This window comes from Giraffa tippelskirchi, chromosome 3, assembly GCF_054371585.1.
Source record: "Giraffa tippelskirchi isolate mGirTip1 chromosome 3, T2T-mGirTip1v1.2.pri, whole genome shotgun sequence".
Classification (NCBI taxonomy): domain Eukaryota; kingdom Metazoa; phylum Chordata; class Mammalia; order Artiodactyla; family Giraffidae; genus Giraffa; species Giraffa tippelskirchi.
In genome coordinates this window covers 138111084-138131256 of record NC_137277.1, presented here as the reverse complement: position 1 = coordinate 138131256, position 20173 = coordinate 138111084, and the positions used below count along the sequence as shown (strand labels likewise).

Genomic DNA, 20173 nt, shown 5'->3' with positions numbered 1-20173 from the left:
TATACAGCACAGGAACTCTGTTCAATATTATATAACAACCTAAATGGGAAAATAATTTGAAAAAGAACAGATACATGTATATGTATAACTGAATCACTCTGCTGTACACCTGAAACTAACAAATCATTGCTAATTAACCATATGCCAATATAAAATAAAAAGTTAAAAAAAGAAAAACAAAACCAGGTTCAGGACAATGCTCCTAGCCCAATGCCTGCTTGGGCCCTGGTGAGAAGCCCTGTTTTCTGAATGAGACAGGAGAGCTGGCTGGTCCAGGCACAGCCTGTCTGATGTGTGGCCCTTTTTCCTATACCTGCCCAGTTGGGGGTGAGGATTTTCTGCAAGGCAGTAGGAGAGCCCCGGCTGCCTATGTTTATGGGAGCAGGGGTGAACAGGTGACAAGAGGGCAAAAGAAGCTAAAAGCCACAAGAGGGACCCTTCCCTTGGCAGCTTGGGTAGATCAGGTCATTGGAATGAGTCATTCCATCTTCACCCAGGTAAGCCAGGCCTGGCCTGATGGGCCTCCCTGGCTGCTACCTGGTCCCTAGCCTCTGCTGCAGGTCTTTCTTCTGTGGCTTCTCATCCATCCATGAGGTTATGGCTTCCCCAGAGAGAAGTGCAGTGGGGCCAGGTGGGCTCCAGGCCTAGAATTCGAGCCACTGGAGATGCTCCTGTTGGTTTAAGACAGCAGTTGGGAAACTTTTTTTGATGAAGGGCCACACACTAAGTAGTCTGTGCACCATGTGGTCTCTGCTACAACTCTGTGTTGTCCCTTGAGGAAGTTTTTTTATACAAATGAATGGGTGCAGCGGTGTTCCAATAAAGTGAAAGTGAAAGTCGCTCAGTTGTGTCCAACTCTTTGCGACCCCATCAACCATACAGTCCATGGAATTCTCCAGGACAGAATACTGGAGTGGGTAGCCTATCCCTTCTCCAGGGGATCTTCCCAATCCAGGAATCGAACCAAGGTCTCCTGCATTGCAGGCAGATTCTTTACCAGCTGAGCTACCAGGGAAGCCCATTCCAATAAAAATTTATTTGTAAAAACAGGCAGCCTATGGGCCTTAGTCTGCAGACCCTTGGCTTAAGTCTCTGTGTCACTGAGCCTCTCTCTTCCCCCTCATGCTAATATTTGCATTGTGGTGGCCCCGTGCTAGGCCTGGGCCTTTCCTACATCTCATTTAAGAGCCTTGAGTGGCTAAGCTGCATCTTGAACCCAGGTCTGACATGTTTGCAGCCTATACTTTTAAATGGCCACCCTCTGCTCAGTTTTTCTTGGGGAGGGCCCTGCTGAAGGGAGCAAGGAGAACCATAGAGAGACCCCAGGAAGAAAGCAGGGCAGTGAGAGGTGCAAGTTGAAAGATCATTAGCTATAAGAACACAGGACACCATCCACTGCTGTGGCCACTTTGCACCGATTTCAGAGTCTGGCTGCACCCATGGCTCACTGTGTCCTGAACACTCCATGAGTATGACAGGATGCAAGCACCGGGGCAGTGGAGGCCAGAGAGGGTGAGTCACCAACTCACGTTCACCTAGACTGGTTATTGGTGGGGTTAAGACAGTGGCTGATGAGATGGTATGGGAGTGACAGGTCCCACCTCGGATTGAAACCTTGCACAGGTTCAAGGCCATCTCTGCAGTGAAGGCTATGGCCTGCCCTCTCTGACTGGGGTCTGTGCACCTCCCCTGGCCAACTGCACTGATTAGAGAGGGCTTGTCACAGAGGGTCCTTCCAGGGAATCTTGAGTCCTGAGATGTCAGGTCCCAGACTAGAACAAATTGCTTATTCAAGTGGTCACAGCCTGGCTACGCCAAGGGCTTGCTCCAGGGAGGCCTGAGGAGGTCTGGGAAGCATTTGTACAAGGGTTCCTGAGAGGAGCTGGTTGGCGCAGGAGACGTCAGGAACCAAGGTGGAGGAGAATGACCATCCTCTATTCATTTCTTCTTAGAGGAGGGCCCCACTCAAGGGAGCTCAAAGGAGAACCTTGGAGACCCCAGGCAGAAAGCAGGGCAGTGAGCGGTCAACATTTTATCTGCATAGATAGTCAGGCCTCTGTTTCTAGAGCCCCAGGGCAAAGAGGGCAGGAACCCAGATAATTGTGCCTCTGGGCGGTGTGACCCCGTGGCTTTACCAAAGGAACAGAGGACAGTGAACAGTTGGCCAGAGACCAAAGCCTCAGGAAATAAACAGCCCGGAAACACAGTCTCACAGGGTGTCTGAACTTTGGAGGAAAAACATGGATTTTATCTGTCTTTGACTGCAATGTCTTCAAAGATGTATTCTGACTTTCTCTAGAATTATGTGCCTTTTCAGTGAGTGACAAATGTCATTTCACTCAAATGAGTTCTTTAAAAATAGCATGTTCCAGAAGATCTTTTCAGAAGCTCCAAGATTCTTAAATAGGAAATGACCTAGGAGTAGCGACCAAAGCCTGATATAAATAAGCGTAGTTAAAAACCCCATTGGAACCAACCTTCTTTCACTCCTGTGAAAGAGAATTTTGTTCTCTTTTGAAACTCTCCACTGTCTACACATGCAAATGGTGATACTGAGCAGGGCTGAAAAGATGGCCTTGGGGTTGGAGCACCTGGGTTCAAATCACAGCCCTGCTGCTCACATCCTGTCCTGCATCCAGAGGAAGGAGGCACAATCCACAGACTCATCTCACAGAGAAGGAGGGTGACAAGGAAAAAATACTTTGAACCAACATTTGCTCAGCACCTGTGACACGTCAGATCATCCACGCTCACAGCAGTTACCCCATACACTTGCACTATTTTTTGTATTTTGACATTCTTTCAACTTGTCTTAACTTCAGTCATTCCCTGAGTTAGAACATTCACAACAATGAACAACGGTCTGTGAACTAAAATATTGCCTGCCACATCAGTAAGCAAAGGATGTTGCAGCCATCAAGCCATCTCATTATAGTCATTCAGAGAGTAAGCCCCGAGGGAACTTAGGATGGAAGCAGGATACCTGCCATCTAGCACTCTGCTGTGCAGCCACCCCTCTGAGACCCAGGATGAAAAAGCACAGGCTACTGGCCCCACATAGCTAAGGTGCCTATCAAAGAAATTATTTCAGTGAACCTAGATTCTTGCATCTAACCAGACACAGAAAAGTGCTGAATTCATTAACTTAAGATGTCTAGTTTTCTTTGATAAACAGTGATCTTTTGATTACTTGGTGTTCCAAATACTTGGTCTTTTGTTGCAAAAACTTCTATATATCCTGGCTTTTCCTTTGCCTCTTTGGAGCAGTCTTTCAGAGATATCTGAGAGGCTGCATCCTGGGTTTAAGTCCTCAGATTTATCCACCAAATAAAACATAATTCTCAACTTTTAGGCTGCGTGTTGACAAGTTCTTCAAGGAAAAAGTCTTAATTCAACAAGATAAACCTATGTCAAGTTAAGGAGAAATACACCATAATTTAATATTAGCTATCAATGTTAACTAATTTTAGATAGCAAGTTATATTTGAGAAGTTAGTCTTTAAATTGCTAGATATCTATTTAGCTATGAATGATCACAAGAAGCCACAGGCAATTCAATCTGGAACCTGAATTCAGTTGCTAGGAAATTTCTCAGTAAGGGGATTGGATGCTTTTTATTCCTGTCACGATGTGTGTCCTGCTGCCCCAAGAAGTCCAACGATGCTCTGAGGACAATGATCTTGTCTTAGATTTTCTGTATCTCCTCCTACATCCCTAGGGCAGGGTGGATACATAGAAGTTTCTGTTGATGAACCAGGGATGTACATGGTCGTTAGTAAACATTTGTGGATAAATTGCTTCCCTAATGGAATCATCCATCTATTGGGTTGGCCAAAAAGTTCATTGGGGTTTAAAAACCTGAACGAAATTTTTGGCCAACCCAATAGTTTCTAACTTTTCACATTTTCTTCATGGAGTCTAGAAGTTTGATAAGAATCTTTCTTGTGGATTAATTGGTAAAGTGATTGACAGCTGGGTGTATGCTGCAATCTGGCGGTAGGCAAATAATTTAACCACATATGTTCACGCATGCCAAGTCACTTCAGTCATATTTGATTCTTTGAGACCCCAGACTGCAGCCTGCCAGGCTCCTCTGTCCATGGGATTCTCCATGCAAGATTACTGGAGTGAGTTGCCATGCCCTCCTCAATTTAACCACAGTGAGAGCATTTTATGGCTTCATGTGATGAAAATGTCTAATGTGGAAGGATCCCCCAAAAGCCCCAAAACATCATCACTAACAACAAATAGTAATGAGACCTCAGGTGGCCATTCTGGGACGCACCAGCCAGGAGACTGAAAACTGGGTTACCGAAGCCCTCGGTGTCCAGCCATGACTCGAGAGTGACAGTCACAAGGGGCTCCTGCAGTGGAGTTGCCAAGCTGCACAGCTCCACTACACAGATGGGCTTTTCATCTCTTTCATATTTCCAGACTTCATCTCAGAATTTATTTTGTAGAAATGTCATTTCTACTGAAAATAATTGCAATGGAGATTTGTTGCTGTGACATTATTTTTTAATGCGTGTGTTTTTTGGGGGTGGGGACCGCAAGTGGGAAGCCATTGCTTTTGGAGATTCAGGGATGGGTGGCCTTTATTCCTTTTGGTGACTCTATAGTCCTAGCATCAGCTCCTCAAAGTCATTACGTCATCCTGTCCCCACTTAAGAACCCGATGAGTGAATTTCTGTGGCCAAAACAGTGCATTCCCAAGAGAATCAAAGATATGCACCCCCACCTTGCTCCATATACTACATCTGGTTGTGTAACCCTCCTAACATTTCTGAGCTTCACTTTATTCACCTACCAGAGAAGGCAAGTAGTGCCTTCTTTTTTTCTTTATTTTATTTTTTTAAATTGAAGTATAGTTGATTACAATGTTGTGTTAATTACAGCTGGTATAGCAAAGTAATTCAGTTATACATATATATGCATCCCTTTTAAAATATTCTTTTCCATTCTAGTTTACCATAAGATATTGAATATAGTTCTCTGTGTTATACAATAGGAGAACAGACTGCTGGTTGCAAGGGTGAGAGGGATGGAGGGGAGATGGAGTGGGAAGTTGAGGTAAGCATATGTAGGCTTCCATATACAGAATGGATAAACAAAAAGTAGTGACTCCTGAGTGAAGAAAGGAAATAGATTTGAAAGTGCCTAGCAAAAAAGAACACATAGTGCAGGAATGGTCCCACGGCTGCTGATATTTCAACAAAAGACAACTCTGCCAACGCAGGGGTGGGTCTGTGGTGGAGGCATTCCAGGAATTGGCCAGGAATTGGTGGGGGCATTACTCTCTCTGGGTGCCCTTGTGGTGACCCTGAGAGGCAGCTGCCCACTGCCTTCCTGCGGAAGAGTAGGACCTGTGTGTGGGTTGGCCTCAGCTGGTAGCACTTGCCCCGTCAGCCCAGCCCTCGCAGGCCACAAGGAACATTTCATCAGCAGCTGCTCGGCTGCCAGGTGGGGGCTCGCTGAGGAGGGCAAAGCCAGCACAAGTGGCCCCATGTGGGGTGGATAAAGAAAGGCCTTTCCTTCCAAGGCAGGAGAGTAAACTCAGGGACACATGGAGATGAGCAGACCACTGGACTGCCAGCATGCCGTCTGCCACATCCCAGAGGCAGATGGATACACCAGGCTGGCAGCCGGATAGCACCAGTGATGCCCGGTGAGGCCCTGGGGGAATAGCCTGTTTGAACCTCAGTTTCCATGTTTCTAAGCTGGAATTAATAAAATCTACATCTGGGGAGATGGTGAAGGACAGGGAAGCCTGAAGTGCTGCAGTCCACGGGGTCACAAAGAGTCGGATACGGCTGAGCGACTGAACAACAGCATCTGAGTGACATCTTCCGGTTGAACATGGTACCCTGGGTATCCTCCCTGGGTGTGGCCAACTGCACTCCCCACCCTGCCTCTGCACCTGTGCTGAGATCCACCATCCACAGTGATCAAGATGAACCCAGCAGGCTCTTCGTGGCTGCCCCCCTGGGCCCGTCACTGGGTGGCCTCCTTACACTTAGGTCCTCCATCTTTATCTCTGCCGGGTCTCTTTATGAACTGCCTTCCTCCTGTCACCTGGCTATCCTGTAGGTATCTGAAAGTCACCTCTGCTCTAGAGAGACTCTTCCCACATCCTTCTTGATTTTTTATATGTAATTGTACAATGAACACAAATTGCTTCTTTCACAGTGAAACAGGGCAAAACTTTTAAACTTTAATGTGAAGAACAACAGCCTAACTTCATGGCTGAAAAAGGCAAGAGGATAAGAGAAATAGAGATGGAGATACAGAGATAGGACTTTCCTGACAGTCCAGTGGTTAAAACTCTGGGTTTTCACTGCAGAGGGCACGGGTTCAATCCCTAATTGAGGAAATACATTTTTTTTTGCGCCGCCAAAGATTTTTTTTTGTTTTTAAAGGGAGTATTCTGGGTATCCTCAAGCATTTCCTTTTGATTCTGGCAATCTCCCAGGGTAGAGGCAAAGAGCAGGCATGGGGGAGCCATTGCAGCTGCCCAGCCCAGGAGCCCTGCCTTTGTTGGGGTGGGCAGGACTGGGAAGATTTGACATGAAAGTGAGAAGATTTGACATGGAAGCCCTACAGAGGAGGGTCAGGGCTGTGGGCACTGGGCAGGGACCAGTGGGCACCAGGCGCTGGTGCCTGAATGGGATGAACCAGGTGGCCTTTGGGGGCCTAAGTGCTCTGCCTTCCTGAGTCCTTTCTCCCCACTCCCCATATTTACAATCATATTTTAGAGGGGACATTGATATAAAGACAAATACAAGGTTTAGTCTTAAAAGTTCATTTTCCCCTTTTGATTTTAAAAGAAACACCCTTTTCTGTGGTTCTCTAAAAGCTCTAAGTGCTGTGCCTAATGTGTGAGGTGGCCCTAGCTAAGCCCCTCGTAGAAACACCTGCTGTGCATGAGCGAGGGGTTGGTGGCTTTCGGCAACTCACGTTGCCTCTTGAGTTTCTATATCATCACATGCAAAATGGAGATAAAATACTCACCGTAGGGCTGCTAGAGGGTGAAATGAGATAACTTAAGCAGAGTGCAGCCAATTTTTTATGCTCTGAGTCAGGGAGACAGTCGGTCAGGACAGTTTATAGAATTTGTGGAAAAGAGGGAAAAAAGAGATAGTAAAAATTAAAAAAAAAAAAAAAAAGGACAACTCGGGATTTTCAGCCAAAGCAGAACTGAATTCACTAAATTGAGAACTTTGGCAGAAGCTGAAGGAAAGCTATTCAAATGACAAGTCAATCCCAGGGCACAACCAAAGGAGAGAAGGCCCAGCTTCCTCACAGGAGTTCAAGCACAGGTTGGAGGAGGGAAGTGGTGAGAAGGGGGCCCACCCAGGAAAGAGGGGACACCAGCTCTGCCCAATGGCAACATCAAAGGAACGACACTGAGAGGTGGAACAGCTGCAGGCCAGGTGGGAGGGAAGGAGCCCCATGTGCACACAGGTTGGGGTGCACAAGGAGTGCTGGGAGGGGCAAGGCATTGGGCTGAGCTAGAGGCCATTGTGGGCCACTGAGAGGGCAGGGCTAACACAGGACAGGGAAGATGCAGGTGAACATGGGACCGACAGCTCTCTCTGTGTAGATCAGACTTGTTTACACTGGTTGGACCTTCACATCTCCCCATCCCTCCACCCACCCATCCATCCCTCCATCCATTCATTCATGAGTGATTTTAAGGAGCCCACTCTTCCTCAAGACAGCCACGACTCTTATTGTTAAGGGGGCAGTGAAGCTGAGGAAGCAAGGGCTGTTCTCCTCGGATGCTAGCTAAGAAGACTAAGCTGCAGAGGGTAAAAGGTTGGTTCAAAGTCACACAGCTGGTGGGAGAGAACACACGCTGTCTGGCCCACCTCGCCCACTCTGTGATAAATACTGGAAGAACAGACTCCTTGGAGGAAGCTGTCCTAGCACAGAAGGGCACAGTATCCCAGAGCTATTGCAAAAGTGACTTCTATGCTGGGTCTGAGGGCTTCATCTGGAGCCCTAGGACCAGGGCAGACTTTGCCTCCTGTCTTTGGTATTATTTTCAGTGGCCAATGAGCAAACAGGGAGAGGAGCTGTACAGTGGAGAGTGAGCCAGAATTCACTGAGGACACCGTAAAGCACTCAGGCAGGGACAGTGATAAATGCAGACCAGGCTTTATATCAGGAGTTTTACCCATGAGCTGAGAACAAAGGGTCCAGCACTATGTTCAAGGCCACAGTCAAGTCAGAGCCAATTCACATTCAAACCCAAATCCTGAACTGTAAAGCTGGTCTTCTAACCTCCCTGTCACTAGACAATTGAGGCCAAGTGTATTTGCACTAAATGGCTTCACAAGGTACGGCAGAGGACCCTGAGCTTGAACTCCCTACTTGCTAAAGGTTGTGCGTATGGTGAGCATCCCAAGGGAAAGGACATTTCACAGCCGGGGACTTTGCTGTCCAGTGAACACAGAGGTCACAGATAAGAACCCAGCACAAAAGGCAGATAGGCAGGACGATTTATCTAGTTTTTATCTGGCAACCCACAATCCCCTTCACTGTAAGACATGGCTGAAATACGTGTTCACAGCTACAAATAAAACAAGAAGACTCTCCATTCCAGGGTTCAAGGGGGATGTGCCGGGGCCCAGGATCAGCTGGTAGCTGCATACTTGAACTCTCATAAAAGTGTGCTTTGTGTGAAGGAGAAGGGGGATGGGGGTCCCAGCTGTGCTCCCTGCAAGTGACATGCCAGTCATTCCATCACAGTGGAGATAAGATACCTTCATTAGGTGTGCAGTGAGATGATGCGGCATCCTTCTCCAGAGCATGTTCCTCCCAAAGGCCTCAAATTCAAGCCTCCTTTCCTCAGAGACCCAGCAGGGGTCATAAGTGCGTCCTCTGAGCAGCAGAGAGTATACCAGCCGCAATGCTTCGGCAATAAGAGAAGGGAGGTGTGGCAGATACAAGATAGACTATAATAAAAGTGTCATAAAGAGTTATGCATCACAGTCGTTCTAAATTCCCAGTGTGATAATTCCCATATCTCTGTCATGTATGGTTCTGGTACTGGCTCTATATCTTCAAATTGTGTGTTTTGTCTTCTTGTATGTCTTGTAATTTTTCTTGGCAGCCAGATGTGATATATTGGGTAAAATGACCTATTGTGATACGGTGGTGAAGGGTAGGGGAAGGGAAGCACCCTATGGTCTAATGAGGTCTATCCTTTAGTGAGCTCATCCCTCTGGACTGTGAACTTCACAAGTTTCCCTCAGTGCTTTTTCTCTCCTTGCAGGTGGGCACAGAAGGCTAGCATGAGCTGGAGGTGGGAATTTCCCTTCCTCCAGGTCAGTTAGGCTCTGACAGTGTCACATCAGATCAGGCTCTGGTTAACTTTCCCTGAGGCCAGACCTTGTTAAGAACAGGTGCACTTATCCTCTTCTTCCTGCTGGAAACTCAAGATGACTTTTCTCCAATATTTACTGTGGGCACCTGGTCAAACTTCAGATAGTGGAGCTCACCATATTTTGTGTGCTGGGACAGGGTGGGAGTGGGGGCTCTCAATGACTGGGCCCCTACCCCTGGGGTTTTTAACTTGCAGAGTTATCCACAATGGTTTATCTGCTAAGTCATGTCCAACCCCATGGACTGTAGCCTGCCAGGCTCCTCTGTCCATGGGATTCTCCAGGCAAGAATACTGGAGTAGGTTGCCACTTCCTTCTCCACACTGAATCTTGAGCAATTTATCAATCCTAAAGAGTCATGTATGAGAGCTGGAGAAGATGTTGGACCAAGAGGAAGGGCAAGGCTTCAGAGCAGGAAGGTGGGCAGCCAGTGATGCTCTGACACAGATCACCGGGTGAGGCAGGCCAGTGGCTGTCTTTGACCACAGGGAACCAGCACACAGGCTCTCCAGTGGCCGGAGGGAGGGTTGTGTGAGATTCAGCCTGCGAAGGAGCCCAGCGTCTTGCGCTCATGCTCCCGCTGGCCTCAGAGAGAGAACTGACCCTTGACAATATCTGCCCTTGGCTAAGATTTTGCACGCTAACATTTGTTCTGGAAGGATGTACCCAAATTAAAGTTTATAACAACAAGGGCAGGAAGTGGTGTTCCCACAGAAGTTCAGATTATGTAATGCTCTGAAGGAAACCCTGAGCAAAGACGGGGGAGGGCAGGTGGGGAAGCAGAGGAGGCAAAAATTAAATACCAATCAGTGAATGCAGAGTAGAAGAGTTTGGTAGTGATGCCCGGGGCCCATTAGCATGTTCTTAGAACTGGTTTTGGTTTGATTTTCTGTCCACTGCAATGTATTATTTACAACCCAAGTTCTGGATTAGGACCTACTGAGCAGACGATTTTAAAAGGTGCTTTTGGCCCTTCAAGTGGACATGGGCCCAGGAGTGTTGGCCCTTAGGTGTTCTGTGCAGTCACCTGTTCATGTCTGAGTTGCTGGCTGAGCACTTTTCTGAGCTAGGCCCCAAGTGGTAGGGGGCAGTTGGGGTCACAGAGCTTCTTGGAAGTCAGAATTCCAGAAAACATGACAGACCCAGAAATTACTCAGGCTGCAAAGTGTCCTCAGGGCCCCAGTGATTGGTTTTCTAGTGTCAGGAGAGCCCAGGGAGGCCTTAACTGACCAGCAGGTATAGATGTATGTATGGGGGGCAGTACTCAGAGAGCCTGGAGGCCTGAAGCAGACAGGTGTGAGGGTGTAGCTGGAGGGACAGGGCAGTCCAGGCAGGAGGAAGGACCCTAGGGAATGGCCCGAGCTGGCTGTGGAAGGCAGCTGTTGGCCCAGTGTGGGTCAGGCCTGACCACAGAGAAGAGATGATGGCAAGCAGTGGTGGACTGAGGTTGGACCACAGGCATGGCTGAAAAGCTATGGTAAGATTTGCAGGTTCTGAGCATCTGTGCAAAGGCACAGCCCTGGTTTCCTGGGCGTGGTTCTCATGGCCCGTGGGAGGCAGAGGCCCTGCTTGGCACACACGGGCAGCAGGCCCACATGCACCCTAATGGCCCCCTCAGGTTAGCCTCTGTTGGCTCTGGGGTCTCATAGCCTGTGTCCACTGCCTGGCTGTACACTGGGGACCTGGGAGCCCTGAGGATCATCATCCCCCAGCCTCCAGTGTTTCATCTGCAAAACAGGGAAGAATATGCCTGTGAGGCCAGGCAGTGGAGGAGTGACCCAGGCAAGGCTGGACCATGGGCCTAGGCATATAGGTACTGACATTGCTTCTGTTACATTATCAAAAGCAAACTCAGCTGCTCTCCACTAGGGAGACTCTGGAGATGATCAGCACCTGCAGGCCAGGTTTGCTAAATTCTGTTAACAACAACATCTGCCAATACCACATCCCTGAGCACGACGCCAGACCCTTATTCTCTCATTCATCACACGATTCCCAAGAAGTAGCTGTTGTGATTCCCAGTGACAGATGAGAAAACTGAAGCTCCGAGGTCTCCTGTATCTCCTCAAAGTCAGTAAGTGTTGGGGATGGTATCCAATCAAGTCTGACTCCCCAGCACAGCACTTGTGGGGCTCAGGTCCACCCTCTCACTCACCATGAGAGACAGGACACTTCATTTAACTTCTGGGGCATATTTCCTCATTGGGGGTAAGGAATCTGCTAGGAAGTGGGCAAAGGCCATACAAGGTACTTCTCAACAAAAGAAACACAGTATCTTACAGAAGTGCAAAAGCACGTGTAATTACAGAGGCACATTCAAATGTGACAACATGGGTTACACGTCAGATTGGCCAAGATAAAACCACACAGTGCAAGTGAGGATGCGGGGAAATGCCATTTTCATTGGCTGTTGGAAAGTGTTCGAAATTCATGTGACCTTTTGAAGGGCATTTTTTCAGTATCTAAAAACATTTTGCATGTATATACTTTTTGTCCAAATTAAATTCTGAGGGAAAGTATCCTAAATGTATATAAACACATGCATATGAAACCCTACTTACAAGGGTTGTCATGGCAGCACTGTGTCTGGTTAAAAAAAGAAATCAAAGACTGTACACAACCCAAATGTCCATTTTTGGAGGAATTGGTAAAATAACCCATTCATATTCATACTATGCAGCCTCAAGAAGGATGGATCTATATATGGTGATAAAGTATACTCTGTAAAATACGGTCTTATGAAAAAAAAAAGATGAAGTAGAATACATGTTTCATTTTGTAAATGAAAAAGTAATTGTATAGACATACAATACTTCTAGAAAGTTTCTCATAAATCTATAAAGTTCCTGCCCTGGAGGTGGGAAGAAAGTATCCTTTTCTATTATGAACTCTTCAAACATCGTTTAAATTTTCTTGTTTTGTTTGTAGCTTGTGCTTAAGAGTGCCTGTTGTGTTTGCTCACCCTTTGGAAGGTGTTTAGATTAAGGTCTCAGAAGGGCATTTGATGGACTATATACCTGCCACTCAACGAGGCAAACTGACTTGACTTGTCAGCTTCTCCTTGCTGGTGAAGGGCCTCTCTCTCCCCACGGTAGATGGGCTGGTGAGCTCCCACTGCAAACACAGGACACCTCTTAACCCACATTCCTATTTCCCTGGAGGCACTGCAAGTCCCCAGAAATAACTGGCCAACTCTGGGCACCCTTGGAACGTCCAGTTGCTGGCTGTGCCAAGGCCATGTGACTCCCAAAAGCCACGGATATCTGGAGGGGTTGAGCAACAGCTTCAGTGGAATGTCATTTGGCACTGAACACAATCCTCCCTGCTTTTGGTAGAGGTAGCGCATTCTATATAAAGCTGCCAGACCTGGCCATCTCTTCACTGAGCCTGATCCCTCCGCATCAAGGGCAAGGCAATGGATTTCTGCACATGCTGCTGTTGCTGCTGCTGCTAAGTCGCTTCAGTCGTGTCCGACTCTGTGCGACCCCATAGACGGCAGCCCACCAGGCTCTGCCATCCCTGGGATTCTCCAGGCAAGAATACTGGAGTGGGTTGCCATTTCCTTCTCCAGTGCATGAAAGGGAAAAGTGAAAGTGAAGTCGCTCAGTCGTGTCCAACTCTTAGCGACCCCATGGACTGTAGCCTACCAGGCTCCTCCATCCATGGGATTTTCCAGGCAAGAGTACTGGAGTGGGGTGCCATTGCCTTCTCCGTTCTGCACATGACTCCTCCACAATAATTGTGGCCTTTGGGTTTATGCACCCAGTTGGGTAGGGGAGGCCTGGCTGGGAGGGAGCAGCAGGTCCTCTCGGTTCTAATCTCTGGTTCTGGGGGTGGGGTAGTGATGTAAACTGAGACAGGAAGGATATAGACACATCCTGCCTGAGTTAGCAGCAGTGTGAGAAATAGAGCCCATGGTTCTCCCACGGCAGAGATCCTGCCAGAAAGTAAATCCTAAGGGTAATCTGGAATGGTATGCAAGTAAGGGCTGCATCTCCATCAGTTCTGAAAGAGAAGTGTTCGCAGTCATTGGTCAAGGGTCGAGGTCTGAAACCTGAATCCTGGAGAACTGCTGTAGAGGTGCAGGGTGAGTGGATGGGTTGGGGGTGGGCAAGGCTCCCTGAGCATGCCCGTCTTCTCCAGACTGGAAGGATTGTAGACCTGCACTTCCTTGGTACCTGAATCAGAACGATCACAGTGCCCTGTCCCTTCAAGTCTGGCCCCGAAACACACATACACACTAAATAGTATCTGATTCCCACAGACACACACTCACTAGTGTCTGACTCACACTCACAGACGCATACACAAAGGTAAACACTAACTCACAGGAGCTCATGGATCCTCAGTATGATAAAGATGCTGGACATTTATTAAGTGCTTAACATGTGTTCATCTCTATGTTGAGCCACTGATGTGCGTCAACTCTCACAATCCAAACAGGCACACTATCCTGTGATTCCCACAAAGGATGATGAAACCGCAGCTACGGGAGGTTGGCTTGCCTCAGGTTCCTGTAGTTGCACACACGGTGGTCCGAAAGCAGGCAGGGAGGAACTTGGAACACCTCATGGGCACACACACGGCCATGTACACAGAGAGACACATGGTGCACAAAGACAGGCCCAGCAGCGCTCACCCAGGCTCAAGTTTGCTGCCTAAGGCCACACAACCATTTTTTTAAAAGACATAAACAAATGTAGCGTGTCTCCAGTACCCACAATCATGACCCTGTTAACTACTAAATGTATGACATTATAGACTCACAGAGTCTCCACTCTGACAGTTTCTAAGAATCAGATACAGCTAGGGTAGGGAAGAGTGATCAACACTGTTTTTTTTGTTTGTTTGTTTGCTTGTTTGTTTTCTTAAATGAAAATTTAATGTTTATTGCAAAAGCCCAATGGCGGTGGAGGGGGGTTTGGGGGAAGCCCAGTAACATTTCAGAACATTGCTTTTGAAATTCACAAAGAACCCCTGCGGGATTTCCTGTCCTTAAGAAAGCATGTGCTGGTTTTAAAAAGAAAGAAAACAGGCTCTGAAGCATTGCAGCCACCCAAACGGTCAAGGCGAGCCGAGCCGATCCCTGCAACATCTGCGTGTGGCTCGTTCCCGCCCGCCTGGGAGAGGAGAGGAGTCGGGAGTTAGCAGAGTTAACTCCGAGTTTCTCAGAACGCGCCTCCACCTTCCCGCCAGCGCAGCCCCGAAAACAACTTGTTGTGCTTTCTCTCTGCGCTGCTTACCGATCTGTCTCTCCCTTTTCATTCTCTTAGGGGAAAAGTTCTGGCCACAGGCACTTCCCCACCACCACACAAAGAAACAGAAAGCCAGCGGATGGCCGCGGGGACGGAGGTGGCCTTTCCAGGCCCGGGGCGCGCGGAGCCCGCGCACCAGGCTCGGGGGACCCCGACCCTGCAATGCCCAGGGCGCTGCGACGCCCCGGTTCCCGCGATGCTCGGTGACGCGGCCATGTGGGTCCCTCGCCCACCAGGAGGCCGGGCGCCAGCCAGAGTCTCTGGGTTCCTTGGCCACAGTTCGCACTCGCCCCACCGCCCCCGACCCCCCGGGACCCGTTCCCTGCGGGTACTCACCTTGCTGGGTCGTGGGCAGCGGCGGCGGAGTGCTCATCGCTGACCGGTGCGGGGCACGGCCCGGGGGACCGTGGCAAGGGTCGCGATCGGCCGCTCCTGACCCTCAGCAGCCGGAGGAAGCGGCACCTGTGTCACACTCCTCGGCGCGGACCGAGGGGAGGGGCTCCGGCCCGAGATAGGCAGACTTCATTTAGTTTTTTTGCAGACTTGGCTGATGGGGTTCCCACCCATTTTTTTTTTTTTTTTAAACACATACACCCGCCCACTTCTGAACTCTTCTGTGCTCTGACTTTCCTGCGCGAGAATCACATTTTTCTAACTAGTTTCTGTTTCTATCTGCAGCTAACAGATAGAGATTGTATTTGAGAATTACCCTGTGTGGGGGCTGAAAAGCCCCCAGACATGACAAGATGGCCTTCCCCGATGGCCTTCCCCGCCGCCACTGTCCGGGATGGTGACCAAATAGAGCCAGAACTACGTTTGAGTCTTGGCGGATCCTATGAGGCCTCTCAGAGCCGCAGAGCCTTTGTGGCCTGCAGCGAGTTCCTGGCCTCCTCGTGCCTTAGGGGAACTGTCCCAATCCACGGGCTTATGTTTGGGAAAGATTCTTAGAAAAAAGGGTGCTGGGTAAAGACCCTGTGACTTGTTTGGATCACCTTTGTCTGAGGCTTTCAGACAGAGTGGAGTGTTTGGAGAATTCACTTTATTAGGCAATTAAAAACTGGACAGGGATTTTGACACTCTGGTTAAATGAACTCTATCCATCTCAACCAAAAAGAATGTTGTGTGATATATAGCATTATATTCTCTTCACCCGGCAGAGAGCAAGCCAGGGAGCTTCAGAACACATCACCTTTATTTTAAATCCCTGTCCAAGGAAACACCCTGGCCTTCTCCTGTCTTATGTTTTCTGTGGGGTTTTCACTGGTGTTTACCTGGCAGTCCTCATCTCTGCTGCAATCTCAGGGCAACTTTCTAGCAGTCTGTGCAATGTGTGTGCAGTTGGGAATAACCATCCAAATAGAACACAACTCAAGACTTCCCCCTGGAGGTGTGCAATGCAGATGATCTGCCCCATTTCTCCCAGCCTAGACCACTCCAGGTGTCTTTACTAGAGCTGCCTGTTTGACACAGTGGGAAAATATTTCTAATTCTCTTTAGTTAGATAATATTTTAGAGCTTTAATCAAAATTCCACACTCACATGTCTGTGTTGACAAGAAGCTGAACTCTTCACAGTATGTCTTTGGCCAGGTGTGGAAATTTTGAGTCTTAGTTTCCCTATCTGTAAAATGGATACAAGAATAATTACATTCCAGAGTTTTAAAGAGGCAATGTCTACATAATGACAGTGGGACAAAAAAGGCATTTAATAGAAGCTGGCAGTGATTACTGTAACACTTTAACATTTTGTTTTGTAATACATGTAGATTTATGTTGGATAATAGCATCGCCTGTGTTCAGAATTCATAAATAAAACAACTATAATTATCTGAATGGCAGCTGGGGAATTGAAAGGAAGCCAAAGACCAGCCAGGTGAGCAAAGATTGAGTCCCGAGGTCATTGCACCTTGCTAATGGGAGGAAGTCCCAGAACCTCAGTTACAGTTAACTGGTCTTTGGACATAAGCCTAAGATTTGCTTAATTAATATCTTAGTGAAAGTGAAGTAGCTCAGTTGTGTCCGACTCTTTGCAACCCCATGGACTGTAGCCTACCTGGCTCCTCCACCCGTGGGATTTTCCAGGCAAGAGTACTGGAGTGGGTTGCCAGGTAGGACAGGTTAAAAGCACCAAAAAATTCCTTATGGACAAGAAGCCCAAAACTAAGTAACTAAACAACTGAACAACAAGAGTAGAAAGCTGAACAAACTATTCAGATGAGATACAAGAACAAAGTAGCGTTCTAAAACATCTCAGCTCCATCCATAAGGAGAGAATGTGACTACACCCTGGGCTGCCAAGGAGCTGAGGCTTTGGGACTCCATCTGGTTCTATGCCTTTACTACCTTCTAGCTGGGTAACACTCAGCATTTTCCTTGACTTCTCTGAGCCTCATATTTCTCATCTATGAAATTAAGGAGGTCTGCAAAGCTTGGTTGTTATGAGTGATACATTAGCCAGTTAATCACAAAACAGACAATATGATGTCTTAGCACATAGGAGTTAAAATTATCTGTTTCCTTCTCTTTCACTGGAACACTTGGTTTATGGTAAGGACCCCAGGCAAACCTGAAAAGAAGGTAAATAGTATTTAATAGTCCATGGGGTCACAAAGAGTGGGATACGACTGAGTGGCTAAGCACACAGCACAGTATTTAATAGTGAGTAGTTCAGCTAATAGGGACATGTTTGATATTTTAGAATATTTAACCATGAAAGTGCCTAATATTAAAGAAATGAGGACTATTTTAAAAAGGTAAAATAATTATATGAGACATTAGATAATATGGCAAGAGCCTGACATTAAATCACAGAAATGCATTACTTGTGTGTCTTAATGTGTTAGATATTTATTAATGCAGTAAAGAGCTCGGCTCTGTCTTGACACAATAAAGCAGTTCTTATCTCACTTAAATCTCATGAATACCCTCAAAGAGGATATTGTCAAGGGCCCATTTTATTTTTAAATTAATTTTTTGTTGGTGTATAGTTGCTTTACATCGTTGTGTTAGTTTCTGCTGTACAGTAAAGTGAATCAGCTATACACATACATATATCCCCTCTTTTTTGGATTTCCTTCCCACTTAGGTCACCACAGAGCACTGGATAGAGTTCCCTGTGCTGTACAGAAGGTTCTCATTAGTTATAATCTCTGGATTATATTTTATCCAGAGTATCAATAGTACATATATGTCAATCCCAAACTCCCAATTCATCCCTAGCCCCTTTCCCTCCTGAAGGACACATTTTAAAGGTGAGAAAACTGAGGTTGGCAACAGTGACAAGAATTTGATCATGGCAGTGGAGCCAGGATTGAGTCTCAGCCCTGGCAGACTCTAATGCGTGTAGGACAGGGTTGGTGTAACCCTCCTACAACCCTCCAAGGGATAAGAGGGTGCGATGGAGGCCATGTTGGGGATTTTCTCTTCCTTCCAAGCACCATACAGGGTAGGAGTGGCCCACAGGATTTGTACCCCTGCCTGCTTTATCTCCACCCCAGACTAACATGCACTTGCTGCTGGTCCCCTTCTTAGGAGAGGGCTATGGGTTCTTAGAGGCGGAGGTGGACAGATTTTACTTGAGTCCTTTAATTTTTTAATTTAAATGAATTTCTAATAAAAAGTTTAAAAATTCTAATAAAAGGTTTGTCCTTCATCAAAGGAATAGATGCTCTTTGTGTAAAAAAGCTAAATGGAGAGAAAAAAAAATCAAACCCAATTCTAACAATTGCTCGTAAGCTCTGGTATCTGTCATGTATCAGTTGCTCAGTCATGTCTGACTCTTTGTGACCGCACAGACTGTAGCCTGCCAGGCTCCTCTGTCCATTGGATTTTTCAGGCAAGAATACTGGAGTGGGTTGCCATTTTCCTCCTCCAGGGGCTCTTTCCAACCCAGGAATTGAGCAGGTGTCTCCTGTGTCTCCTGCATTGCGGGTAAATTCTTTACCTGCTGATACATCAGAGAAGCCCTAATTTCTGGCACGTGAAGGTATTTTTATTTCTAGCATTGTTGTTTTTTTTTTTTGCATCTGTGGACCTTCGTTTTGTACTACTGAGACTTTCCTGGCTAAAATTTCCCAGGTGTCACTAGTGGTAAAGAACCTGCCTGCCAATGCAGGAGATGTAAGAGGTGCAGGTTTGATCCGGGATCGGGAAGATCCCCTGGAGGAGAGCATGGCAACTCACTCTAGTATTCTTGCCTGGAATATCCCATGGGCAGAGAAGCCTGGAGGGCTTACAGTCCATAGGGTGACAAAGAGTCGGACACTGCTAAAGTGACTTAGCACACAGCACACGTGTAATTTTGAGTGCGGAATTTTCACTCCCAAACATTATGTCACAACCATTTTTTCATGTAGAAATATGAAAGAATTTTAACTCATTTTAAGTGCTAAGTTGTTTCCTTTTCTTTGTTCAACACTGCTGTCTTAAACCTTGTGAACATAAATGTCTTCATTTCATGTATTTTTCCCTTTTAGCTAGTATTCCACAAGTGGAATTACTGAATCAAAGAGTCCCAGTGTATTTAAGGCTTTTGATGAACTATGGATAGAGGTTCTGGACATTGTACAGGAGACAGGAATCAAGACCATCCCCAAGAGAAAGAAATGCAAAAAAGCAAAATGGCTGTCTGAGGAGGCCTTACAAATAGCTGTGAAAAGAGGAGAAGCAAAAAGCAAAGGAGAAAAGGAAAGATATACCCATTTGAATGCAGAGTTCCAAAGAATAGCAAGGAGAGATAAGAAAGCCTTCCTCAGCGATCAATGCAAAGAAATAGAGGAAAACAATAGAATGGGAAAGACTAGAGATCTTTTCAAGCAAATTAGAGATACCAAGGGAATATTTCATGCAAAGATGGGCTCAATAAAGGACAGAAATGGTAGGGACCTAACAGAAGCAGAAAATATTAAGAAGAGATGGCAAGAATACACAGAAGAACTGTACAAAAAAGATCTTCACGACCCAGATAATCATGATGGTATGATCACTCCCCTAGAGCCAGACATCCTGGAATGTGAAGTGAAGTGGGCCTTAGAAAACATCACTATGAACAAAGCTAGTGGAGGTGATGGAATTCCAGTTGAACTATTTCAAACCCTGAAAGATGACGCTGTGAAAGTGCTGCACTCAATATGCCAGCAAATATGGAAAACTCAGCAGTGGCCACAGGACTGGAAAAGATCAGTTTTCATTCCAATCCCAAAGAAAGGCAATGCCAAAGAATGCTCAAACTATCACACAATTGCACTCATCTCACATGCTAGTGAAGTAATGCTTAAAATTCTCCAAGCCAGACTTCAGCAATACATGAACCGTGAACTTCCAGATGCTCAAGCTGGTTTTAGAAAAGGCAGAGGAACCAGAAATCAAATTGCCAACATCCGCTGGATCATCGAAAAAGCAAGAGAGTACCATAAAAACATCTATTTCTGCTTTATTGACTATGCCAAAGCCTTTGACTGTGTTGATCACAATAAACTGTGGAAAATTCTGAAAGAGATGGGAATACCAGACCATCTGACCTGCCTCTTGAGGA

General features: G+C 46.8%; 1 protein-coding gene across 1 annotated transcript in view; it reads right to left on the bottom strand.

Annotated features, from left to right (window-relative positions):
* GYPC (glycophorin C (Gerbich blood group)) overlaps nucleotides 1-15129 on the bottom strand; it is a 47891-nt gene extending 32762 nt beyond the window's left edge. Inside the window, exon 1 of the mRNA XM_081581342.1 lies at nucleotides 14978-15129. Coding sequence (XP_081437468.1) covers nucleotides 14978-15014 — 37 coding nt within the window. The 5' untranslated portion in view covers nucleotides 15015-15129. The remainder of the gene's footprint in view (nucleotides 1-14977) is intronic.
* Nucleotides 15130-20173: the final 5044 nt, after the last annotated feature.